This window comes from Stegostoma tigrinum, chromosome 26 (genome assembly GCF_030684315.1).
Source record: "Stegostoma tigrinum isolate sSteTig4 chromosome 26, sSteTig4.hap1, whole genome shotgun sequence".
Lineage (NCBI taxonomy): Eukaryota > Metazoa > Chordata > Chondrichthyes > Orectolobiformes > Stegostomatidae > Stegostoma > Stegostoma tigrinum.
In genome coordinates this window covers 38,064,518-38,092,500 of record NC_081379.1, presented here as the reverse complement: position 1 = coordinate 38,092,500, position 27,983 = coordinate 38,064,518, and the positions used below count along the sequence as shown (strand labels likewise).

At 44.0% G+C, this 27,983-nt stretch overlaps 1 protein-coding gene across 4 annotated transcripts in view; it reads left to right on the top strand.

Moving 5' to 3' along the window:
• hnf1a (HNF1 homeobox a) overlaps positions 1 to 27,983 on the top strand; it is a 184,253-nt gene that overhangs the window by 90,148 nt on the left and 66,122 nt on the right. For all 4 annotated transcript variants that reach the window (XM_059655102.1, XM_048556610.2, XM_048556609.2 and 1 more), the window contains exon 5: positions 2,449 to 2,606. In XM_059655102.1, the coding sequence (XP_059511085.1) occupies positions 2,449 to 2,606 (158 nt within the window). The remainder of the gene's footprint in view (positions 1 to 2,448; positions 2,607 to 27,983) is intronic.

Genomic DNA, 27,983 nt, shown 5'->3' with positions numbered 1-27,983 from the left:
GCTTATTTGAAATTTGGGATGGTTCTTATTTGAATCCAGATACAACAGTTTATTAATTAACTTCAGAACTGGAATGCTGGATTTATTTTCTAATTGCTAAGGTCTGTTTCACAGTGATACCCACCCCTATTGCTTGCACTATTAGTGACTGTTCGTTTTTATTGAGCCTGCCTGTGTTAGTAGGTAAAAATTAACTCCATATGTGCGCTATTTTAAATTTACAGCATAATTAATCAGGAGTAATGAAATAGGCTAGGCACTGACCTCTCCTCTTTGGGACTGGCTGAAGATAAAAGCCCTTTCTATCCGTCAGCTATAGGAATTGTGTGTGAAAAGTATTTAAGCAGGCTGAATCCAATTGTTAGTGTCTCAAATTGGGTGCTTTCGTTCTGAAGGAGTGAAGGATCATTATCATGGTCATAAATACAGCACTGTTACAGTAGGTGGTGTACTTCAAAAAGATTGGGCTGAGGCAGGGGACAAGGAACATTACTTTTCATCAGCGCTTGAAATGAATAATTTATGATAATACAATGTATTTGCATATTATTTAAAAATATTACAATCTACAGCCAAAGTTTCACCTGACTTTTCCACTGAGGACTGTTGGTGTCTACCTTCCTGTAGAGAGGGGGAGAATATCAAACTGCGTGGAAATGGGGTGAGCAAAGGTAGCATTGAGATGTAGATGCAAACTAAAATGGCCTTTCACTGCTCACTAGTCAGATTCTCATTTAAACCTTGGATGGAAAATTGGATTATTTTCCTGGACACCAGGAGTGTCAATTTTCCGAACTCACTGCAATTTCCTAACTAACTATCCATGGGAGGAATTCCATCCCGTACCTTCCCAACATTTGTCATCGTATCAGCACCAAGTCAGCTATGGATTAGATGCTGAGCAATGCTTCTACCATTCAGGTGCTTTTACCCAGTGTTAAAATAGCAGCTCCTGGTTCAACAGTTTGACATTTGTATTCCCCTTTCCGGCATGTTAATGTTTAGGATGTGGGCACCTCTGTCCAGAACAACACTTGCTGCCTGTCCCTAATTACCCAGAGGGCATTTAAGAGTTGACCACATTGCTGTGAGTCTGGGAGTCACATTGTAACCTGCCAGACCAGGCAAGGATGGCAGATTTCCTTCCCTAATGCGTTTTTATGACCATCAGCAGAATTATTAGACTTTTATTCCACATTTTTATCATTCAAATTTCACAATTTGCCATGGTGGGATTTGAACCCACGCCCCCAGAACATTCGCCTGGGGTTCTCCATAATGCTGCCATTTTGACATCAGCCTCTGTGAATTGAGGGTAGCTTTGTTCTGAGAGCTTGCATCAACTGAGGAAATGTTGCTTAAATTAATGTAACTACTTGACAGCTACTGTACAGCGACTTTCACCCCAGACAGGAGTCAAACCCATCTCCTAGACATATAAAATCATGAAGATTGATCCATTACATGCCAAGTTTGATTGATCTTGTGGCTTGTTTTAAAAAGTGTAAAAAACATGTGCCTTTAACAGGTTGTGCGAGCGGTGAGCAGGAGTCGGAAAGTTAACATAATGTGGAAACAAGCTGGTTTAGTTTGAACTGCTGAGCCAAGTGATCGCTTCAAGTGTTATTAATTACAAACTTGTGTGAAACAAAATCATAGTCAATATAGTTTGTTGGATGTTAACATCATGCATGATTATTTGCCCTAATAATGATCATAACTTATTTTATTACATTAAGATCAGATATTTACAAGAACACTGGAAAAGTGGTTTGCAATACCTCAGCAGATTCACCTTAGGGTTTAGAGAGAGAGTAACAGGTATCTACTCAAAAAAACTCTCTCAAGTGTCCACTCTGTTCAGTACTGTGTATTGTGAATTCTTTTTCTCCACACTTCCGATAGTTTTATTTTATTAAACCTTTTATACTTCATTCTAGCCTTAGAAACTCAGTGAAGATTTATTTATTGGTCAAATGTTCAGCTATCTCTCCTGACATTGTCATTATGTTTCAGAACCCATTCCACCAGTTACTATTTATTTACTGCTATCTTTCCCCCCTTATCCTCCACCCCTCTGCAGTTTCTTTTAGGATGTTTATATATATTTATAAATGTAAATTAATTTTATTCCATATTTGGTGCTTGCTAGCAACAGCACCAAGAGTGAACACAAGTGCTAATTGCTGTACACCAATGACAAGATGCCAAAGAATAACAAGTCTGACATAATATGTTTATTGTGAATGTTGTAAATGTTAAGTAATGTGGGCAATCACACACCAATCTTCCTACTCCTATCGTCCTCAGAACTAAAAGCACATGCTTTGATCAAAAGTTGACCTTCAGTATCCGTCATTATCACAAGATGTTGATAGTGCTGGTGCTTTCTGTTCTCACAGTAAGTTCTTTTCAACAAATCCCCTAAGCTGTCTTTTTTTGTGACAGGAGTAAGGTATGGGCAGCAAGCTTCCAATGATGTTGTGCCTACATCTGTCAGTCATCAGAGCAACAGCACCATGGTGACAACTCACACTGTACTGCAGCCTGTCTCTCCTCCAGGCCTGGAGCCAAGCCACAGCTTGTTGACAACAGATACCAAATTGGTAAGTGTGTTGTACGAACCGTATTCAATAACAGGGGATGGTGCTGTCACCAGACAAATTTCACTGCAATCTTATTCCACAGGCCCAGTCATCAAACGTGCTCATTTCATTCATTTTAGATTGATTAATTTTTATATTTGTAAGGCAAACCTGGGCAGGAACAAAAACAAAGTTGCTGGGAAAGCTCAGCAGGTCTGGCAGCATCTGTGGAGGAGAAAACAGAGTTAACGTTTCAGGTCCGGTGACCCTTCCTCAGGACAGGATTTTCTGGGCAGGAAGTATACAGTTAGTGTTAGGGCCCTGGGGAGTGCTGCTGAACAAAGAGACCTTGGGGTGTAGGTTCATAGTTCCTTGAAAGTGGAGTTGCAGGTAGACAGGGTGGTGAGTAAAGTGTTTGGTATGCTTGCCTTTATTGGTCAGTGTGTTGAGTATCAGAGTTGGGAGGTCGCGTTGCGGCTGTACAGGGTATTTGTGACACCACTTTTGGAATACTGTGTTCTGTTCTGGTATCCCTGCTGTAGGAAAGATGTTAAGCTTGAAAGGGTTCAGAAAAGATTGACAAGGATTTTGCTATGAAAGGAAGGCTTGAGCTATAGGGAGAAGTTGAATAGGCTGGGGCTATTTTCCTTGGAGCATCGGAGTCCGAGGGCTGATCTTATAGAAGTTTATAAAATCATGAGGGACATGGATAGAGTAAAATAGAGTGTCTGTCGCGCAGAGTAGGGGAGTCCAAAACGAGAGGCCATAGGTTTACGGTCAGCAAGGAAAGACTTAAAAGGGATTTGAGAGGCAACATTTTCACACAGAGGGTAGTGCATGTATGGAATGAGCTGCCAGAGGAGGTGGTGGAGGCTGGTACAATTACAGCATTTAAAAGGTATCTGGATGGGTACATGAATAGGAAGGGTTTAGAGGAATATGAGCCAAATACTGGCAAATGGTTCTAGATCATTTTGGGATATCTGATTGACATGGGCAAATTGGACTGAAGGGGCTGTTTTGGTATTATATAACTGTATGACTCTAAACTCTGTTTTTATTCAAAACCTTGAAGGGCTCGAAATTTGACAGCAATCAGAACTTTGGCTATTATAGCTGATAGATTTTTGCTGGTGATGATTACTGTAAGTGCAGTGCCAACTAAAATTGGATGCAAGTTGACTTATGATGTACTTAAGTAAGAGTGGATTTTGAATAACTGAGACATAGTTCAATGATCAGTTCATCTCTCCAGGTCAGGGATAGCTCTGGCCAGTTTATTGATTACTCCTCTACCTGAAGGTTAGGTGCTTCATCAGCACCAGCTTTCACCTGGAATAACCTCATTGAGAACTCCCAATTCTCATCTTTTTATCTTGCTTCATCTAACCCAAAAATAAAGTCCACTCATTCAAGACTGGCCTTACGAGGAAAAAGTATTGGCCAGGCTGTTCTCTATTTGAAACGGTGCCAAATGGGATCCTTCAGGTTAATCTTAGGGGGCGAATGTGTTGGTGCTTCAGGTCATGTGATAGGAGCAACTCATTGCATTTTTATGCATTTACAGAATCATAGAATCATAGAACTTTCTCATACAGAAGGAGGCCATTCGACCCATCGTGTCATTACCAGCCAGGCACTGAGGTGAATTTCTTGCTGGGCAACGGCAAGTTGCTAATTAAGCGGCGTTATTGCCTTATTTCCAGCCCAACTTAGTCTTGTAAAATTCATCTTCCAATCATCCAATAACCATGCCAAATGCATGTTTGACCACCTTATCAACTTGTGTTGCGGGGAACTGTGGAGCTGCATGCTTAGATCCCACGGTAGTTTGATGCTACTAAGAGTTCTCCCATTTACTTATCTGTCCATGTATCTGTCCTACAGTGTTGGGAGGCCTGTTGTACAAACTCATCACAAAGTAATTACATCCTTCCTATTTCTGAGCTGTAGCCATATGGCCTCACTGGATGAGTCCTCCCAAATTGTCCACCCTCAGTACAGCGGTGATATTCTTTCTTATTAGTAACAGTAACTTAGTCAACTGGCAGGAGAAACGAAATATCATCTTTTGTAACACCAGATGAGCTATATCAAGGCAAAGTTCGGAATGAAAAATGTGCTTTTTCCAACAATTAGCCAATAAAGTAATAGACAGACTGTTGTCTACATCGATGGTTTAGTTATTTTTAGATAAACCTGGGTAAGACACTTAAACCACTTGACTGAATTCTTTGATTTGTGACAGAAATGCAGTTTGGTTATGAATTTGCCAAAGTAAAAATGACTTACTTGGGCTACGCTGTGGAACAAGGCAAAGTTGTATGTACAGAAGTGAAGGCAGGAGGTAATTTGGATTTCCCCATGTCTAGGACAAAATGTGAAAATTTGCATAATGCTCGCATGAGTGGTTATTACCACATCAGTCCCGAACGTCAGCATTGCTGTTGCACCTTGTAACAAATTTATTGAGGAGAAAGAGAAAACTTGAACAAGTGCAGGAGTATCTGAGTGTCTTTGAAAACCTGAAAGCTGTACTGCCAACAACACTCACTTTATCCACAACAAATGGTGAGAAGCCGCTCACACTGGCCACTCATGTCAGTGACAGCACTGTAAGGACTGTTTTACCGCGAGGTGATGAAACGGGGATCGAACAGCCTGTTAGTCATTTTTCAAAGAAACCGATAGCATGTCAGTAAAAATATTGAGTGACTGAGAAGAAGACAATGAGTTTTGTGATGGCTTTGCATCATTTTGAAATATACATTACCGACAATGTAGAAGGTCCTGTGGTTTTTATCGAACACAATCCTTTGATTTTCTTTGAGAAATTTCGAGACTCGCATTTTTGATTATTTTGCTGGAACTTAATTCACTGACCATATAATTTGAAAATTGTCCTTATGCCTGGAAAATATTGTTATGACAATGTTTTATCAAGAGCACCTATGAAGAATACTGAGTCATGTGATTCTCATTGACTTGTGTAAAGTATGGTTGCTGGGCAACTCACAGTAGTGACATATTGACATCGAACCAACAATATGTGACATGGGAATAGTGCTCAAGTGATTTTTGGATGGATAATTAAAATGCCTCCCAAGGCCATATTTTCATTCTTAAGGGGGGCAGTTGCAGTGCAAACGGTGTGATTTGTATATATTATAATATTGTTTATTTTTGAGTTTGGATTTTCAACTGGTGGCACTTTGGTTTTGGTCTGTGCACATGCGGGAATTTAAAGATTAACTTCTCAGTTTTTCCAGAACCTGGGATTTTTTCGAAGTTGTATAGGAGAGGAGTGCATGTGGTAATAACAGATTTGTTTGTGTCGGGGAGTTTTATGACCGGACAGAGTAAAGATTATGGAGTATTAGCTTGTTTTCTATGTAGAAGGATCAAGAGTGTTTGGTCAGGAGGGAGGAGAGCCCATTGCTTAGAGAGCTCTTGACTGACGGAAGATAGGTGTACTGAACAGTTTTCCTGAAGAAAGGTGCTGGTTTAGTTCTGTTAGGAAATGCTTACCTCAGTATGAGAACTACAAAGACCAGGAAATGAAGGTAGCAGTTAACCCAAACCTTTAGATGTGATGGAAAACTGAACTCTATCCAGTGTTTGAGTTCAGTAATTGTTGATGTTGGGATAGATGGGGCTATATTTTTACTGAGAGTTTTTAAGTCTTTTACTTTGTGTTATATATAAATAGCTTGGTTTATTCTGTTTTAGCTTAATTTCTTTTACATAAATTAACTTCTATAGTTAAAACCAAATCTGTGGTATTACGTTGTTGTGTTTCAGTGAAAGGCCACCTTGTTAGATTATATTTTGTTCTGTTTTCTTTTCAGTCAGGCCAGATTTCAGTCTGCAATCTGCCTTGTCCAGTGAAAACATCAGCTCGGATTAGGACACAATTCAAACAATGTCCCTTTCCCCAATCCCTCCTGTGCCCACTACAGTTCCTGCATAAGCAACACCTTAGTTTCAGAATTACGTTTCATGTTTTCAAACTCCTCCTTGGCTTGGCTCCTCTGTAATCATCTATAACCTGACAAGCCACTGCATTTTCTGCCCTCTGCTAATTCTGGCCCCTTGAAGAACCCCAACTTTAATTATTTCACCATTGTGTGGCTGTACCTTCAGCTATTTTGACTGTTCGCTGTGGAATTCCCTTCATGAAACAGGAAAATATTCTGAAGAAGGGTCTAGGCCCAAAACGTCAGCTTTCCTGCTCCTCTGATGCAGCTTGGCTTGCTGTGTTCATCCAGCTCCGCACCTTGCCATCTCCTCCCCGTTTACGTTTCTTGCCTCAAAATGCTTCTTAAATCTTCCCTCTTTATCCAAACTTTTGATCACTTGCCCCAGAGTTTCCTTCTTGGTTTGGTCTAACTCAGTTTAGTAACACTTGTTGTAAAGTGACTTGAGAAGTTTTGCAATGTTAAAGTGACTTTATAGATACTTGTGGTTTTGTAGACTGTAGCAGCACAATATAAATTTGAGTCCGCTTTGGAAGTAGTGAACTTGAATTTTTCTGTGGGGATCTTTTAAATTAAATGTGCTCTGAGGCCAACTGCTACCAGCTGTGGTTGGAATAGATAGCTGCTGCATTCCTCTTTCCTAGATCGGATTGGTCCATCTATAGAGGAAAACCATGAGTGACTCTTAACAAGCGACACTCGGCCTAAACAAGATATAATTTATTGTTCATAGCAACCCAGCACAAGTTACATTAGTTGTTAGACTTTATTACCGAGTCTACTGGGAGACTTGTGGATATGGGTCTCCTCCTTACAAGATCCTAAGATATTTCACCTTTCTCCACCCCCCTGCCCCCAACTTTAGTTCTTATCGAATCATCAGGTTAGGTAGCGCCTAATGCAGTTTCTAACATTAACCTTTTCAAAACCATTGTCTTATACAACATTTTAATCTGTTAGCTCTTGTATCAACCCCATTTTCCTCACTTGAGGGTGGTGGGACTTCATCGGTGTAGATGTGTTGAAAGAACAACTTTGCTGAGTTTTAAAACATTTGCTTTTAATTAATACTGAGTTTACATATTGCCCAATTAACAGGTAGGTTAATATGAAAAGAATAGTCAAATAGACTAGCTAGTTCGCTTCCAAAAGATATAGTAAACCCCAACAGAAGGGACACCTGAGAAACTTGCTTTTCTTATGTTGATGAGAAAATCAGAATCCGCAGCTCCAAGAGAATGGTCTGCTCTTCTGCGAATAGTGCTTCAGAAAGCTAATGGCCACAACTTTTTAGAAGAGACGTTCCAACTGAAACAAGCTGACTCGAGATATGATGAAGTCTCTTTTACTCCCCTTTTAAACTCAGAGGAGGGTGCAGTAGATGAAATCTGGGCTGCTGGGCAGTTGTCAATACAAGTTAATTTTACTTGTTTGGATTCTCTGTACTGACTGTTCGAGGAGCTGAGCCAAGCTAAATAGGCCTGAATGATCCCTTCAACAGAATCAAACAAAAGCAAACATTTCGCTTTTACTCGCATTGCTCAACTTTGAGAACTTGCACTGCTGCAACTGAACTTGGTTGTTCCCCGGAATGAGATTCCTGTCACAACACAACACTCGTAAGGTCAGAGTACAGCTACACTGAAACCAGTGCCAGGCAATTATTCCTCATTCTGTGTCTTACCAGCTCCCATTGCAAGAATGAGGTGGTATTCATGATGAGTTTGGTCCATACGATGCAATGGCCAGCACAACCTCCTAACATAGTCATTTTAATTCTGAGGAAATTCTCTACCTGCAGCAAAATAGTGGGTTGCAATTTGGCTGAGTAAAGTCAGTACCAGTCATTTTGCAAAAGTAGACCCTCATTTTGCTGCAATACTGACATAACTCGCTGCATTTGTTATTTCTGGTCCTGTAGCACTGGTTCATTAATTTTATCAGTAGATTCTATCTGTAACTAAAGAGGGAAGCTTCAAGCATTAGAAATTCACACTGAACATTTTGCAATGCCAGTCCATGTCTTCATGTTAATCCCTAGCATGTTTTGCAGATATTTCCCCTGTCCGGCAGTTCAGAGATCATAGAATCTGTACAGTGTAGAAACAGGTCATTCAGCTCAACAAGTCCACACTGACCGTTTGAAAAGAAAGCATCCCACCCAGACCCATTCCCCTCCCCTTTTGCTGTATTTCCCATGGCTAACTCACGCATCCCCGGACACTATAGCACAGCCAACCAACCTAACTTGCACATTTTTGGACTGCGGGAGGAAACAGGAGCACTGGGCAGAAACGGGGAGAAGGAGAACATGCAAATTCCAGACAGACAGTTGCCCGAATCGAAGCAGGGCCCCTGGTGCTGTGAGGCAGCAGTGCCAACTGCTGAGCCACTGCGGAGCAGGTGTGACTTGAACCCAGCTTCCTGGCTCAGCGATAAGAATAGTACCACTGTGCCACAAGTCCTCAGCTTGCAAATTCGGACAAACTGGCACTGAAATTTCTTGGAAGACCTTCCATTGATCAGGGGTGTGGAACGTTGTGCTTTTTAGTTCTAGCTGGGGAAACAGCTGGAAGTGTGCTCACTCGTGGGGTATTTTTTTAATGATCCATGCCTTTATGGACAAGTACAACCTTCCAGTTAAATAGTGACAGACGGCAACTTGAACACGTGTGATTTTAATAAAGTGGAATGAAGGTCCCTTGGAAATGGTCATGTACAAGCCAGTGCAGTTGTATGAGACAGGAATGAGTTGAATGGGAGCAGCACAGAAATATTACTTCAGTATAAACTGATCATGCACATTGTAACTGGAGAAATTCTTTCTGTCAATAATTTTGCGCAAAACCACAATAGAATTTGGGTTCATCTGACAATAAAATTATTACTGGGGGAAATTGCACCTTGATTTATAGCAATTGATTCAGTCATTGGCTGAGCTGGTATGCTCCCTACTCAAATTAAGGAGTTTCTGTGAACTGGTCCCCATTCAACCCCATCACCGTATACTCACTTCGGCCGATGTACTGTGGTAGCGGTGTGTACCATCCAAGTTATACAATGTAGTAAGTTATCTGACAATACAATGGCTTTAAGGAGTTATTTTGTCCCTTTCTTAAAAGAGATATTTTAAGATAGAGGTGCTAAACTGTTTATTTGGGAATCCAACAAAATAAACAGCTTGTGAGGCCTTGGGTGTTTTTTTTAAATTTAGAACAACAGAAGCAGCCTGAATGGGTGTGGTCGAGCTCTCACAGAACCAGGATTTTCACTTTTGTAGATTTTCGGTAACAGTTATTGCTGTAGGACAGCTCTCCCTGCTGCACTCTCTCAGGGTTCTCCTGATGTTTTTCCTCCTGGGCTGCTGGAGTTGCATGTGCGACAGTTTATTTAATTGACTTTGTCTTTGCCAAGGATGTGTTTATGCGATGTCATTATTTTGGAACAGTTAATTATTAGTAGTTACTACATCTAATATTTTATGAAGCGTTTTGTTAGAGCTACAACTAAGCCAAGTCTTTTCTTCGTTCTGTTTTGCCGTATTTTAACTATAGTGTATGAATAAATTATTTTTTGCTTAATGTTGAGTAGTTTGACCAATTGAATTGCATCTGGAACACAACACCTGACATTTACCTTTAAAATAAGAAGAAGATAGGGTCTAGACTATCTTCTGAATATTTTGAGAGGGGTTGGGGTTTGTCTGGCCCATATCGCTCATCACATCTCCTTCAGCAGCACCTTCCAAACTCCTGACTTCCATCGCTTAGAAGGACAAGGGCAGCAAATGCAAGGGAATATTGACACCTTCAACTCCTCTTTAAGGTGACTTGACAGCCTGCACCAGCAGTTCCTCACTGCGTCAGAATTCCACAAACCCGTCCCTCAAAGCACTGTGAGTGTCCCTGTACTCCGAGGACTGCAGCGGTTCAAGAAAGCAGCTTGCTACCACCTTCGCCACGGCAATTAGGGAGGGGCCTCACCAGGGATACCCACCTTTTGCGAATAAACCATTTTTAAAAAGTTGCCCGATGTATTATGCTCCTGCCTACTCTCTCAGATGGAGATAAAATATCACTAGCCATTATTTTGAAGAAGAGCAAGTGAGTTCTTGCCCTGGTCCTGGTGATTTTTCTACCCTCCACCAACCTCCTGATGTTGGTGGCACATCGGTGCGCACATTGGCTTCTCAACTCTCTGCATTGCCCTCAACTCTCTGCATTGCCACAGCGACCGCTTCGTTGGCTGTAAAGTACTTTGGACATTCAGGAGTGTCCTATAAGTGCAAATTTGTTTCCTCTCATATGATGCGGGTGGCACACCTCCTGCTTATTTCACAACAATTCTGCAGCCCAGTAATTACTCCAGACATCAAAATGGCAGATGAAATGGCTACCAGTGTGCCAGATGGATCAGGTGACACCAGATGGCTGTGACTGAATTGGATCATGTCAGGAAATCTGCTTGGGAAAATAAAAATCACTTTGAAGGCGACTTTGAACGGGAAATGTTTGTCAGTTTCTGGTGCTCGAGGTATCTTTGCTGCTTCTGGCTCTGGCTCCTGCTTTCCATCGCTCCCAAATTACTTTCGTTTTCTCCTTTGCTCATACACCCGTGGCCGTTTGAACTATTCACAGCCTTTCAGTAACCTGTTTGCCATCAGGTTTGCAGACAAAACATTTCCATTTCAGCGTGGCTCAAACTTGGAGGACTAGTATTAAACAGCCCCAACCCTTAGGATCTAATTGAACACAAAGAACCATTTTTAAAATGGAGAGGAGGTAATGTAAGATAAATAAACCCCCTGCTTAGAAAATTGATATTCCCTGTGTGAGGCAGGGAAAGATTAAACTTTTTAAAGGTTAATTTAGAAGTTTCAGGCGCAGAATTACCTCCAGATTTTTATATTTGCTTCTTTCATTTTATTTGAAAATTTGCCAAGATAATGGTTTGCCCTTTAACCTGTCCCACAAAGTCTATCCAGTTTCCCACCGATCGTTTCCCCTTGTTTCAGAGCTATTGAGGTGGTATTCTGCCCTGACCTGACTTTTGTACAGGAGAAAAATGACCACGTAGCTGCATGGAACCACACAGATATTGGTCATGTATCATAATTCTTAAGTGAAGGTTGATATTTATACATGGCCAAATTTAAGCTTTTCCAAACTTTTAAATGCAAAACCTTTTTACCGTCAATTTGTTCTGTAAGTTTGACCCACTGATGATGATGAACGAAAGATATAACTCTGCTGTGATGCCATTCACAGCCAAATGGCTTTCCTGCAATGGGGGAGAGAGAAGAGAAAGGGAGAAATTTGGTGAGAAAATGAAACCTGTGTACACTGGAGAGTTTCCTCCTCCTACACCCCCATCCCCTACACTCTGTGTCTTCTCGTGAGTTGTGGTCTTTGAAGTGAAGGCTACCATATTGTCATTCAGAACAAGCAATACTGGGTCATCTTGTATGCCATAGACATGTGTTTGGTAAATAGAAACCAATTGTTTGGTAGTATAGGACTTGAGTATTTCTGGAGAAAAATGGCACATTTTGTCAAACATTTCTGTCTTGTATTCATCAGGATAATTCCGGAGAATACGAGCTTAAGGGGAAAACCAGCATTTGTAATCTCATGCAATAGGAATATCGGGTCTGTCCTCAAATTTGTACTCTTGCCAAATATCTTGATGTGTACAAGATTAAAACCTTTGACAAATGTATTTTCTTTCAGCAATACTAAGAAAAAGAGCTCTCTTCTGCCCCATTAGTAGATCTTGCTATGCTATGCTGTCAACAATGTTTGTCTCCTCTTCAGTTGAGATTGATGAGTTTTTGTGAACCCAGTCCCCAGAGGTGAAAGATCATTGTACACTTAAGCAACAACAGAGTTTTAACCAAATATGTGTAAATGATGTTTTGAATCATTTGAATAGAATGTATGAATATTGGACCCTAGCTGTATTCCATGAACTACCTTTCTGCAAATTTATATAGAATCACTGTTCTGTAAAATTCAGCTAGTTGGGTTAATTTTAGGGTAGAGCACGGGACACTATGATGTTTTGATGGGGAATTAACTATTTAAAGAGATGTAAGCTGGCCACAAAACTGCGTCATTGTTCAGGTTTCTAGAACCTCAACTGGAAACACCTGTCAGCAACAAGGAAAGTTTCCTCTGTAATATGGTTAGTCAGCTTTGTCTGTTTTATTGACACAATGGGACATTTCTTGTCCCCGTTGTTTGATGACAGTGACAATGGGCCCAGTTGGAGGTTAATGTAGTTGCCTGTTCTACAGGGAAAATACAGCGCCATCCAGTCGTGAGGATCCAATGTTGCCTCTCGACTACCTGCTGAGCTCAGCTTTTCATTTCACTCATTCTGAGGTTCCTCTACATCCTCCTCCAAATTGGGAGCATTCAAAGCTTGCACTGTTTGCTTTTGTGTGTCTTACCAATTTACTTTCATATTCATTCTCTTCCTCTGTATTAGCTTTTTAGTCATCCCAGCTAGCTCCTGAAATAAAACCCCTAATCCTCTGGCCTAACACTAGTTCTTGTCACTTTGTATGCCTTAGTTTTTGACCGGATACTCCCCTTCACCTACCTTTGTTAACTACCGGTGTTTCATCCTTCTGACTGAGTCCCTTTTTTTAGCTGGAATACATTTTTGCTGAGCATTCTGAAGTATCTGCTTTAATGTCTGCTGCTTCTTATGCACTGACTTTTCCTTTACTGTTTTTTTTTCCCAGCAACTCTTTCTTCATATCTCTTAATTATGTTGAGGGCACTGGTTTGAGACTAGACTTGTTCTCCCACAAACTGTGCTTGCAGACCCCTAGAGGATCCTTACCTATGAGATTCCTTGTTAATGCTACCTCGTCACTCACCACTAGATCTAAAACAGCCTGATGCCAGCTAAGTTCTGTAACATATTGCCCTGATGTCACCCATGTCCATCTGATTTAATCAGATAATGTGCCATTTATAATCACCCAAGGTAATTGTAGTGCCCTTGTTACGCACCTGAATCATCTCCCAATTCTGCCCTACAGTGAAGGAACTGTTCAAGGTCCTTCACACAACTCCCACCCTTGAGTCCTTTCCCTTGTTAGTCCTCCGTTTTCGCCCGAACTGTTTCCACATCATGACCTATTGCACTTATATCCTTACTCACCCCTGCATTGATACACTCCTTTATTAACAAAGCTACCCCATTTCCTTTTCCTTTTTGCTTACTCTTCTGGGAATGTAAAATATCCTTGAAAATTGAGTTCCCTGTGACCATGCCTCTGTAATAGCTATCGAGTCTTATTCATTTATTAATACTGCTGACCCACCTATTTTTGTTGCAAATGCTGTATGCATTTGGATGTCGAGCCTCTCAGTTTTGTCTTTTTCACCATTATTGCTTCATCTGATTCTAATTTCTGCTGCACTGTGCTGCACTTTTTATACCTTTCCTTCACAATTTGATTACCATCCAGCTCTTTGTTGTCCTACCCCTCTGCTCTCTCTCTCTCGTCTTCGTGTGTGTTAAAAACTTCCCTTCAGTTAAATCTCTGTTTCTCCAAGGCTTCCCCCTTCCCTCAGAAACCTACAACCCTAGATTTTGTGATTCAGCAGGACTCTGGTCTCAGCCCAGTTATAATGAAGCCTGTCTCAGCTGAATAGCTGTCTCTTTTCCCAGTGCCAGTGCCCCATGAACTGGAACCCATTTCTCCTGCTCCAGTTACGCATTCAAGTCACACATATCCCTCTCCAATCTTACTTACCTGATACCAATTCACATGTGGTTCACATAGTGGCTGAAGATGATCAACTTTGTGTTGATGCTTTTCTAATTTAGCGTCAAGTTGCTCATAATCCTTCGGCAGAACGTCTTTCCTAGCCCCATCTCTGTCATTGGTACCCACGTGGACCATGACAACTTGATCCTTCCCCTCCCACTCCAATCCAGAAAAGAATTCTTGAGTGTTGGCACCAGGCAGGTAACACAACCTTTAAAAGTCTCCTTTTTTAACAAGAGAAAAACAGTAATGTCATGGAGGACTTCCAGTGTGGAAAGAGGCCACTCAGCCCATTGAATCTGTACTGATTTTACTGTATCCCATAACCCAACATTTGCCATGGTTAACCCACTTCGCCTACACAGCTCTGAATGGTATGGATAACTTCATTGTAGGCAGTCCGTCTAACCTGCACATCTTTGGACTGTGGGAGGAAACCCATGCAGACACGGGGAGAACATGCAAACTCCACACAGACAGTCACCCGAGGGTGGAATTGAACCCGGGTGCCGTAGTGCTGTTAGCTAGCAATGCTGACCACTGAGCCACCGTGTTCCCCTAGCTATGTTGTTGTCTGTTTCTATTACATTTCTCTTTTCTCACCCGTTTGAATGATGCTCAGGACTGTGTGCTGTGGTCAGTTTGCTCACCTTCCCTGCAGTCTGTGCCCTCAATCACATCGGGAACACGAACTCTGTCCCTATTGGATAACGGCATTGGCTAAGGGTCCTCCAAAGCTAAATCTTGGCACTGGTATCCATCAGCTCCCATGCTAAGTACAGCAAATAAACAGCATTTGTAAATACTGGCGTCACAGTCTGCTTGTGTTTTTGGACTGAGACCTATGAGTCACATGTGTGGCACTTCATGGAAAAATTCCACCTGCCCTTTACACTCCTGAGTAAAAGTTAGCTTAGTTATCGTTAAGCAGTTATGTCCTATTGCAAGCTACTGAGTTACATTTCCAATGATCCTTTAGCCCCAATTTCCTCGCTGACAGCAAATCCCATCATAACTCTAGGAACTAGGGCATTAGCATGACTTTTCCCTTTTTTGATTCAGTGTTGAGATATGGGCATAGCTGCCAGTTATTGGCCGTCCCTCATTACCCTGAGCACCTGGCAGTGAGCTAGTCTCTTTGAACCACCAGGAATGGTATTGCTGGGTTGATTGAGAGGACAGCTAACAGCCAAATGTACTATGTTCTCTGTGACCATAGTCAGGGAGTACTTTGTTCCTCTTTTTCTCCTGTATCCTCCTTACTGCCCCCTGATGGTGGTGCCTCTTTGCTCAGACAGGTATTCTGCAGCTACAGATGATCCTCCTGTACCTTTACCAAATGGCTATTAATTTGAGTACGAACCTAAACAGTCCACGTTGACTGGCAGCCCCTTGAACCATAAAGGAGCCCATAATCGAATCTGATGTTTGATGTTTGTACATTGACACTTCTAGCCGATGTTGTTAGATAATGAATGGGTGTGGGGAACCTGGTTGATACTTCTTTCCTTAATCTAGGGATGTTGTCAAGGTCACAAATCACACAACACCGCATTATAGTCCAATAGGGTTATTCGAAATCATGAGCTTTCGGAGCCTCTCTCCTTCCTCAGGTGCCAGTGAGAGAGGTAGTATCAGACCGGGATCTTGGGTTCATGTCACACTACACTGTACACTCTCATTCACTCACACACACCCACATGAACACACACACATACTCTCACATGGATCCTTTCTCATACACACAATGTCACTCCCACACATGATGTACAGTCTCTCTCTCCCACACACATATACTCTCTCTCTCTCTCTCTCTCTCTGTCATGTGTGCGTGCACACACACACACACACACACACACACACACACACACACACACACACACACACACATGGTCTCTCTCTCACACACACACAGATTCATCCCAGAGATTCATGTGTGAGGGAGAGAGTGTGTGTGTGTGTGTGAGAGAGAGAGAGAGTGGGCGGAGAGAGTGTTTGTGAGCATGTGTTCAGGGAGAAAGCAAGAGAAAGACTGTGTGTGGGGGAGAGCAAGAGAGTGTGTGTGTGGAGAGAATGTGTGTGCATTTGTGGGAGGGTGTGGGTGTGTGTGGGCGTGTTTGTGTGAGTTGGTGTGTGTGTGTGTGTGTGTAGTGTGGTGTTTCAAATATAGTGTGGCATGAACCCAAGATCCTGGTGTGATGCCACCTCTTTCACTAACACCTGAAGAAGGAGTGAATCTCTGAGAGCTTGTACTTTAGGATAAACCTGTTGGACTATAACTTGGTGTTGTGTGATTTCTGACCTTGTCCACCTCAGTCCAACACTGGCACCTCCACATTATGGGATGTTGTGACCAACTGTATTGACTCCAACCCTGACTCACAGTAGCTGCGTCAATGGCCTTCGATGTGAATATTTTAGTTAATCCCTGAATAAAACTTACTGAGTTATCAAGGATGTCTAGTCATAATGTACTGTTGAAAGTAGTTGTTTAGTGGTACAGACCTTGAGTATCACTAAAAGAGACACATTTTATCAAAGATTTTCATAACTCACTCATCAGGACAGTTCACAAGAAATACCGGTAAAGGGGAAAACAGCATCTCCATTGTATGAGAAGAGATTGCTGATTAGTTGCCCGATGGTACCTGATTAGTAGAGGCGTTGCCATGGAGAGTGCACCGGTTAACAATGGTTGACAATTAACAGTCAAGTTTTGTTTAAATTTTAAACCAGGCAGGTTGACTCTGGTTGATCAAGGCTGGCCCTGAGAAAGGAACCAGGGAATGGCTGTCACCTATTTTGTTGAGTTGAAACAGGCGCAGTGTGGGGCAAAGTCAGGAGTAACTTGTCAGAGGAAGGAATAGAGATGCCTGAATGGATTAGACGAGCTCAGAATTTGTCCTGACCCTAATGTTGCTGCTGACAGCTGTTTAGTCACAGCTGTAGTTGAGGCAGCTTAAAACAGCAAAAACATTAATGAACCTGATGCTGAGGTTGGTTGAAGGATACACTCAGAAATGCAGAATCATTCTAGCGCGGGAGGAGACCATTCAGCCCTGTGGTTCACTTGGTGCCATTTCTCCACCTTCTTCCTGTAACCCTGCACACTGTTCCTTGTCAGATAACCATCTAATTTCCTTGCAAATGTCCCGAGTGAGGCTACATGTGATGCAGCATCAGAACTTTGCACGGTGCAGACCGAGACAGGAATTGTTCAAAAAGAAAGCCAGTGTGAGGCATGTGCAACAATTCTGCCAGCTTCCATGAAGATTAAAGATCAGTTAATGCTTGAGGTGTAAACATTTCACCAGCTTTGCAACCTAAGCAACAGAAGTAATTTAGGAAGATCGAGGAAAAGAATGGATGGCGAAAAGAGCAAGAGGTGAGCGTCCAATCATAACAGGGAGAGTCAAAAGATCAGAAAACCAGCAAATTAGCATGAAGGTCGTTTAAGTAAGGTAAATGAAAATTCATAACAAGGGCCTGCTTTAAGTTAAAACATTGCAAAAGTGTGAGAATGGCCCAGACTCTGCAAAATTAAACTGACAAATAAGAGGTTGGAAGTAAAAGCAGAAAATACACACAACGGCTGACTATGTGGCTGAGTCCTGAGATTGAGTGATTGTTTTATTGTCACGCATACCAGAATATAGTGAAAAGCTTTGTTATGAACGGTACGGGCAGATCATAGTAAGGAAAGGATGTACAGATCAAAAAGACTTAGACAGAGGTACACAGGTTACATTGCACAGGGCGTGCGCTAGGCGAGATCAATGTTGGCAAGATCAGTGTTATTTGAGACTAGAGCGTCCCATGTATCAGCCTAATAATGGCCAGGAAGAAGCTGTTCCTGAACCTGCTGGTGCAAATGTTCAGGCTTCTGCCTCTTCTGCCTGACAGAAGAGGCTGTAGGAGATCATTACCAAGGCGCGATGGTTCTTTAATGATGTTGGCCGTCTTTCCACAGCAGTGAGCTGTGTAATTGGAGTCCCTGGATGGAAGGTTGGCCTCTGTAATGGTCTGGGCTGTGCACACCGCCTTCTGTAGTTTCTTACGGTCCTGGGCAGAGCAGTTGCTGTGCCAGGCTGTTACGCACCGGAACAGTTTTCTTTCAATAGTGCATCTGCAGAAGTTGGTGAGGGACGTTATGGACATGACAGAAGCGAAAACAAGTCGATACTCCTGAGGTAGTCTTTGCTGTTCCTCCCCATCCAAATCTGTGACCTGACAATGGATCTTTGACCAAAGTCTGTGCCTGCTCACCTCTTTTGATCGACCCCACCTCTGCACCTCAGAAACCCCAACCCGTGAACTTGTGACACAGCCAGTGCTAAAGCCTCAACAACTGGAGCAGACTCTAGAAGGAAGTTGGAATGAGATATCGTTCCTCAGCCACAGGCTGAGTTTTGATGAAACATACAAAGGGACTGAAGGTGGATGAGCCAGAGTTTCAGGACATGAAATACATTTTTGTTTGTCAAATAACAAGAGTGCAACATTTCAACAGTTGCTTTCTGGTCAGAGAACTTTGCAACTGAGCATATGCTTCTTGCACACAGTCTGTATGCCAGTAGCAGCCCAGTAATTCATTTTGCACCTTGTCAAAAGAGCGACAACCGTACTTCATAATGTCTATGTGTGATAGATCAGCGTCTGGCTCTGTTTTTAGAAAAGTAAGTAATTCATTTACACTCTGCTGCAGTTTCCCCAAAATCCAATCGATAGCTTCCTGCCACGTAATCATCTGTTTTCTTTCTATAAAAGTTATTATTGAAACTGCTGCCACTATCCTTTCCTGTCCGAAAACAGCGCACCTCATTTACTGTCTGTGCACTTTTTTTTTAAATGTTATACTACTAGTGGATCTTCCTGTAAAGGTTGAGAGCACAACAAATTGTTGTCAGAGCGCACCAGCAAGGCCATGGGTATGGATATGGAAATTGGCTTTATTTTTGAAGCATAACAAGCTCTGCCAAGTGATAGGAGAGTACAGCTAAAGAAAACAAACATGTTATCAGATGCAATCGGGGCATCTATCAAAGGCTATGATTATTCCTGTTGTTGGAGAAAATAGAGAACTCTGCATTGCATGGCTTGGATTAACATGCTCTGGAGGCTAGGTACTGGCACAGACTGGAGGCAAGGTACTGGCACGGTCTCGAGGCTAGGAGCTGGCACAGACTGGAGGCAAGGTGCTGGCAAAGACTGGAGGCAAGGTGCTGGCACGGTCTGGAGGCAAGGTACTGGCACGGTCTGGAGGCAAGGTACTGGCACAGACTGGAAGCTTGGAGCTGGCACAGACTGGAGGCAAGGTACTGGCACAGACTGGAAGCTTGGAGCTGGCAAAGACTGGAGGCAAGGTACTGGCACGGTCAGGAGGCAAGGTGCTGGCACAGACTGGAGGCAAGGTACAGCATGGCCTGGAGACTAGGAGCTGGCACGGTCTGGAGGCAAGGTGCTGGCACGGTCTGGAGGCTAGGTGCTGGCGCGGTCTGGAGGCAAGGTGCTGGCACAGACTGGAGGCAAGGTGCTGGCACGGCCTGGAGGCTAGGAGCTGGCACAGTCTGGAGGCAAGGTGCTGGCATGGTCTGGAGGCAAGGTACTGGCACAGACTGGAGGCAAGGTGCTGGCATGGTCTGGAGGTTAGGTACTGGCACAGACTGGCTAGTTGCTGGCACGGTCTGGAGGATAGGTACTGGCACAGACTGGATGCTAGGTACTGGCACGGTCTGGAGGCAAGGTACTGGCACAGACTGTAGGCACTGTGCTGGCACGATCTGGAGGCTAGGTACTGGCACGGTCTGGAGGCTAGGTACTGGACAGACTGGAGGCAAGGTACTGGCACAGACTGGAGGCAAAGTACTGGCACAAACGGGAGGCTAGGTACTGGCACTGTCTGGAGGCAAGGCACTGGCACAGACTGGAGGCAAGGTGCTGGCACGGTCTGGAGGCTAGGAGCTGGCACGGTCTGGAGGCAAAGTGCTGGCACAGACTGGAGGCTATGTACTGGCACGGTCTGGACGCTAGGTACTGGCACAGACTGGAGGCAAGGTACTGGCACAGTCTGGAGGAAAGATACTGGCACGGTCTGGAGGCAAGACACTGGCACAGACTGGAGGCTAGGTACTGGCACGGTCTGGAGGCTAGATACTGGCACACACTGGAGGCAAGGTACTGGCACAAATTGGAGGCAAGGCACTGGCACTGACTGGAGGCTTGGAGCTGGCATGGTCTGGAGACAAGGTGCTGGCACGGTCTGGAGGCTTGGATCTGGCACGGTCTGGAGGCTAGGAGCTAGCACGGTCTGGAGGCAAGGTGCTGGCATGGTCTGGAGGCAAGGTGCTGGCATGGTCTGGAGGCTAGGTGCTGGCACAGTCTGGAGGCAAGGTGCTGGCACAGACTGGAGGCAAGGTGCTGGCATGGCCTGGAGGCTAGGAGCTGGCACAGACTGGAGGCAAGGTGCTGGCACGGTCTGGAGGCTAGGTACTGGCATGGTCTGGATGCTAGGTACTGGCACAGACTGGAGGCTAGGTACTGGCACAGACTGGAGGCAAGGTACTGGCACGGTCTGGAGTCTAGGTACTGGCACAGACTGGAGGCAAGGTACTGGCACGGTCTGGAGGCTAGGTACTGGCATGGTCTGGAGGCTAGGTACTGGCACAGACTGGAGGCAAGGTACTGGCACAGACTGGAGGCTAGGTACTGGCACAGACTGGAGGTTAGGTACTGGCATGGTCTGGAGGCAAGGAGCTGGCACGGTCTGGAGGCAAGGTACTGGCACAGACTGGAGGCAAGGAGCTGGCACAGTCTGGAGGCTAGCTACTGGCACAGACTGGAGGTTAGGTACTGGCATGGTCTGGAGGCAAGGAGCTGGCACGGTCTGGAGGCTAGGAGCTGGCCCAGACTGGGTTGAAAGGACTGTAAATTGAATACTTTTTTTTCCTTTTTGCTCTCATGCTGGACTTTTATTTAATATTCCTTCAATTTTGTACCAAATACTTCAGTGTCTGTATCTCGGCATCTTGTCCCTAAATTGGCGCCATAAGCAGCGACATTGTAAACATTTCCCCGCATTCATTCGAGCGCACGTGGTAAGAAAGCCGATTCAGCATTTCAATTCCAATTCAAATTCGGATGCAGTTTGAAGTTTAGTTGAAGATATTCCCTGGGGATGTCCCTCATTGGAAAGGGCAATAAATCCAATGGAAGGAAAGGGAGGTGACAGCTCAGCCCTGTTGAAGCAGGGTGTTGTTTCATGTTGGATCCTATCACAAACCATCTTCATCTAAAACACCCAGAATGTGCCTCAAGGGTAACACGTACGTGGAAACGCCACACCATTCTGGAGTTCCTCTCCTAGCTTTGCACCATCCTAGTTTGGAGCTAGTTCTTTCACAGATGTTGGTCAAAATCCTGCAAGCCCCTCTCCAACAACTCTGTGGGTATGCCTACGCCATGTAAACTGCAGCATTTCAAGAAGTTCACTACCACTTTCTCAAGGACAGTTAGGAATGACGAACAAATGTCGGCCTTGTCAGTGATGCTTACAATATCACGCAGTAGGTATGACTGCCTTTGCTTTGATGTAACCATCACATCGAATTCCATACCCAGGTCTGATTCTGGTAAATACAACTTCCTCAATGATGATCGCTGACAGCCAGATCTCCTTCGCAACTGCTACAACTGGTTTCAGACCTGGTTTCAGACAGCCCCGCGGTTCAGTTGTTAAAGGGAGGATATGGCTGAGCCACTTTAGAGGAAGGACCTAATGGAGCTCAGTCCCCAGACTGCACTTTGTCAATCAGCCTTTGGCTCCAGGGCAGCAGCAGACTGCAGTAATCTGCAGTTGGCCTCAGTGCCTTGATGCAGAGAGGAAAGAGGATCTATGAGGGTGGCTGCCTTAATTTGGAACGAACATTTAGATGGAGAACCCGCTGTGATTATGCTTCCCTCCTGGACAAACTCCTGACACCAGCCCCTTTAATGACTAGGGGCAACACAGCGTTCTTGACAAACACTTCTGACGTGGATTGAAATTCACCAAAGATCCTCAGACAGCACCTTCCAAACCCACGTTCACTTCCATCCAGAAGGACTAGGGTTTCCTTTATTGGCCAGTGTATTGAATATAGGAGTTGGATGGTCATGTTGCGTCTGTACAGGACATTGGTTAGGCCACTATTGGAATACTGTGTTCAATTCTGGTCTCCCTGCTATAGGAAGGATGTTGTTAAATGTGAAAGGGTTCAGAAAGTTGCTAGGGTTGAAGGATTTGAGTTATAGGGAGAGGCTCAGTGGTTAGCAGTGCTGCCTCACAGCACCAGGGACCCGGGTTTGATTCCACCCTCGGGCAACTATCTGTGTGGAGTTTGCACATTCTCCCCACGTCTGCGTGGGTTTCCTCCCACAGTCCAAAGATGTGCAGGTTCAGTGGACTGGCCATGCTAAATTGCCCGTAGTGTTCAGGGATGTGTGGGTTATAGGGGGATGGGTCTGGTGGGATGCTAAGAGGGTCAGTGTAGACTTGTTGGGCTGAAGGGCCTGTTTCCACACTGTAGGGATTCTAAGACTGGGGCTGTTTTCCCTGAAACATCATAGGTTGAGAGATGACTTCTGTCAGAGATGTTTATAAATTATGAGGGATATGGATAGCGTGAATAACCAAGGTCTTTCCCCACAGTAGGGGAGTCCAAAACTAAAGGGTCATAGGTTGAAAATGAAAGATATAAGAGGGACCTAAGAGGCAACTTCTCCATGCAGAGGGTGGTGAGGTGGAAGAGACTGGTATAGTTACAACATTTAGAAGGCGTCCGGCTAGGTATGTGAATAGGAAGCGTTTAGAGGAATGTGAGCCAAATGCTGGCAAATGGGATTAAATTAATGTAGGATATACTGTCAACATGGACAAGTTGGACCGAAGGGTCCACTTTTGTGCTGTACATCTCTCTGACTCTGACCCTTTGGCAGCAGATACAAGAGAACACCACTATGTTAAAATTCCCCTCCAAGCCACTCGCCTTCCTGACTTGGAAACATATCGCTGTTCCGTTACTGTCGCTGGGTCAGAATCCTGGAATTCCCTCCCTAATGGCATTGTGGGTCAACCCACAGCAGGAGGACTGCAGCGACTGTCTTCAAAAAGGCAGCTCCCCACCACCTTCTCAAGGGCAACTAGGCCCTGGCGATAAAGACCGGCCAGCCACAAATGAAATTTTAAAAACTCACCACCACATTGCAGGAAAATATCCACACAGACCGTACAAATTATAACAAGTCAATGAGCAGGTAATTTACTGATTATATATTGGCCTGGATCCCAGGAAGAATTCTGTGATTTGTCTTAGCTCCATGGGCTGTCTTTTTCTCCCACCTTCGAGGGGTTTAAGGCCCTATCTTAAAAGAAGAACGGGTTGTCAGGTAAGAACAGTAGTTTGGATGAAGCATCAAAGGAAAACATGTGAACTACTTTGTAACATGAGCCAGACCTCCCCAAAGCAGAGAATAAATGGAAAGAAATCTGATTGGGAACACAAGGGTTTATTTGTGTTGTCAGCGGCACTGCAATGCTCCAAATTCTCAATGAGGAAGGAGACCCAATTAAGCGTCAGAACAAAATTTAGACTAGAATGCGATGTTCACTTGAGGAGGACAACACTTTTAGCTGTAAACCAGTCTTATCTTTCCCATATTTGTTCAGCTGCATGCAAAGTTATCAGGGAGATGAGTGCAGTGGATAGGGCCCCAGCAGAGCAGGCCTGATTCAGAAAACGCCAATTACAAAGTTACTTCTCTGTTAGGGCTGAACAATTCTCAGCAAATATAGTAATCATTCCCTGAGTGTGGTTACATGGGCAATTGCCTTGTCTGACTAAAGTGCTTTGAAAGCATTATTTTATATTATTTGATTCATTAACCGAGGGCTTCATCAACTGTTTTTACACTTCATAAAACAGATCTCCTAAAAGAAAAGGCTATTAAGTAAAATGCTCTTTGTTTAATGGCTATTTCAATTATACTTTGTGACAACTTGGTTGAACGAAAGCCAATACAACCCAACAGAATAGGTGGTTTAGAGTTTTGTCTGTCCTCCTGCTCACACCTTCCTTTACTCCATCTGTCCTTTCGATGTGCTGATCTCTGAAGAAAGCTTACTGGACGTGAAATGTTAGCTCAGATCTGCTGAGCTTTTCCAGCGACTTCTGCTTTTGTTCCTGATTTACAGCATCCACAGTCCTTTCGGTTTTTATTGGATAGTCTGGGACTTTTTTCCCAGGACCACAGGAGGCTGAGAGGTGACCTTATCGAAGTTTATAAAATCTGAGGGTTTTAGATAGGGTTAATGATGGTTGTCTTTTCCCTAGGGTGGGGTTTCAAGACCAGGAGGCATATTTTTAAGGTGGGAGGAGAGAGTTTTAAAAAAAGACAGGAGGGGTAAATTTTTTTACACAGAGGGTAGTTCGCATGTGGAATGAACTTCCTGAGGAAGTGGTGGATGGGGCTCCAATTGCAATGCTTAAAAGACATTTGGATAAGTACTTGGATAGGAAAGGTTTGAAGGGATATGGGTCAGGAGCAGGCAGGTGAGACTAGTTTAGTTTGGGATTATGTTCCGCATGGACTGGTTGGACCGAAGGGCCTGTTTCCATGCGGTATGACTCCATGTGCCGAGGCCTGATGGAGTTTTCAACAGCAAAATTACTGCTGCTGCCTTGCTTTTGCCTGGTGACCTTTTCTTTCTTTCATTTCTGCAATACCTGTGTTGCTGGTGATACTGTGTTTGTTACTAAGCTGAGTCTGTATCTCAGATAATAAAGTGTGAAGCTGGATGAATACAGCAGGCCAAGCAGCATCTCAGGAGCACAAAAGCTGACGTTTTGGGCCTAGACCCTTCATTGGGACCAATGCCCAATGGTTTCAATGTGGACTTCACCAGCTTCTAAATCTCCCCTTCCCCCAACGCATCCCAAAACCAGCCCAGTTCGTCCCCTCCCCCCACTACATCACACATCCAGCCCAGCTCATCCCCTCCCCACACTGCATCCCAAAACCAGCCCAGCCTGTCTCTGCCTCCCGAAGCTGTTCTTCCTCTCACCCATCCCTTCCTCCCACCCCAAGCCGCACCTCCATTTCCTACCTACTAACGTCATCCCACCTCCTTGACCTGTCTGTCTTCCCTGGACTGACCTATCCCCTCCCTACCTCCCCATCTATACTCTCCTCTCCACCTATCTTTTCTCTCCATCTTCGGTTCGCCTCCCCCTCTCTCCCTATTTATTCCAGAACCCTCACCCCATCCCCCTCTCTGATGAAGGGTCTAGGCCCGAAACGTCAGCTTTTGTGCTCCTGAGATGCTGCTTGGCCAGGTTCACACTTTGTTATCTTGGATTCTCCAGCATCTGCAGTTCCTATTATCTCTGAGTCTGTATCTCACTGTGCGGTAGACTAGGTGCCATTGTCCTCTTTAAGTGTAGCTGAGCACAGGGCCAGCCTGGTCTAGTGTGGGAGCTACTGTCTGATCTAACTGGACAATGCTCTTGTATTGAACAGGAAGTAGTAGCAACTGGATTCAGGTTACCTTGAGATGTCAGACATTGTTCCAGAGTCTTTGGGGATGGATGTGAGGTCTTCATCCGCGATCCCATTCTGCCCACAAATCTTTATGACATTATCATGCTTAAGGTATTCCTCAGTACTCACCCTTTCAGATCCTTTCACCTTTAAACAAATAACCAATATTAATTTCGAATCTCTAATAACCCTGGAGAAGGTGACACTGGTACATTCATCATGTTAGATGATTGCTAGCAAAGCTCATTATAGCCCATTCAGGACCACAGTCTAAAAACTAAGGGCTAACCCAATCAGGACCACAGTCTAAAAAATGAGGGGTAGCCCATTCAGGACTGAGATGAGGAAGAACATCTTCACTCAGAAAGTTGTGAACCTGTGGAATTCTCTCCCGCAGAAAGCCAGTTCATTAGATACATTCAAGATGGAGCTGGACGTGGCCCTTATGGCTAAAGGGATCAAGAGGTATGGGGTGAGGGCGGGACATCTGTATAGTTGGTCCCATCATAACCAGGTCATCAACTGCAATCCCAGACAGGTCAACACATCTGAGAAACTGATTCTGAAACCGATGCTGAAGATTTCTGTTTGAGATTCTGCTCTTAACTCACAGCCTGCCATTAGAGGATGTTTGTCTGTACATTGAGATGCAAGAGAAAGAAAGGCTAACATTTATACAGTACCTTCCACAAGCTCTTGACACTGCAAAGTTCTTCAGAGACTTTTACTTATTTAGGAAGTGCAGTCTCTGATGTACTTTTGGAAATACTATGGCCAATAACCGTCATTGGGCCATGGGATCCATCAGGATTTATTCATAGATTCACAGTAAATAGGTGCAGGAGGAGGCCATTCAGCCCCTTGAAGCCTCCTCCACCATTCAACACAAGCATGGCCAATCATTGCCATCTCAATATTGCAATCCCGCCCTCACCCCATACCCCTTGATCCATTTAGCCATAAGGGCCACGTCCAGCTCCATCTTGAATGTATCTAATGAACTGGCTTTCTGCGGGAGAGAATTCCACAGGTTCACAACTTTCTGAGTGAAGATGTTCTTCCTCATCTCAGTCCTGAATGGGCTACCCCTCATTTTTTAGACTGTGGTCCTGATTGGGTTAGCCCTTAGTTACTAGACTGTGGTCCTAAACAGGTTAGCCCTTATTTTTCAGACTGTGATCCTGAATGCCTTACCCTTTATTCTTAGACTGTGAACAATTTGTGAACTTTGTCATTCGGGGAATAAAATAATCGGATCTGGGCCCGACCACACCATATGATGGTTGAACTCATGAAAACAGAAGGCTTGTCATGGATTGTCCCAAATTTTGTTCTCCGTCTGAAGTTATTCCGGGCGTACACAAGCTGCTGATGCTTGGGTGTCTTCCTGAAATAGCTGTAGTTTGCTGAATTCCCTTTGCTTCAGGCTGTGCACTACTCTTAGCTCTCTTCAGGAGCACTGGAGAAGTGAAGGTGACTTTCAGTGGATTTTTAACTCACGCACGCTTCAGAGATGACTAGCAAAGAAAGACAGGGAGCAATGGGCTGTTGCTGTGCAGGCAGGTCGAATTCTCTGTCACTGGCTGAATTCAAAATGCAGTCATCTTATTCCACACACAAATCAGGCCATTCAACCTCTCATAAATCCATGCTAACTAGGTTTAAATCTGTGAGTGTGTGTATATCAGAGTGGATGTGTGTGTGGGTGTGTGTGTCTGTGTAATTGTGTGTGTTTCTGTGTTTGTGTGTGTGTCTATGTGTGTCTGTGTTTCTGTGTTTGTGTGTGTGTGTCTGTGTGTGCCTGTTTGTATGTGTATCTGTGTGTCTGTGTGTCTATGTGTGTCTGTGTGTGTGTGTGTGTGTGTGTGTGTGTGTGTGTGTGTGTGTGTGTGTGTGAGAGAGAGAGAGAGAGAGAGAGAGAGATTCCGAAGCTTACCTCAGATTTGAATATGAATTCTTGATTAAACCTAAGGGAGAGTTTGCTGCATGAGTCACTTCTTTTTAACCAACCTGATGAATGATGATTTGCAAATGCATCTCAGCGCATGGAAGTCAGGCATT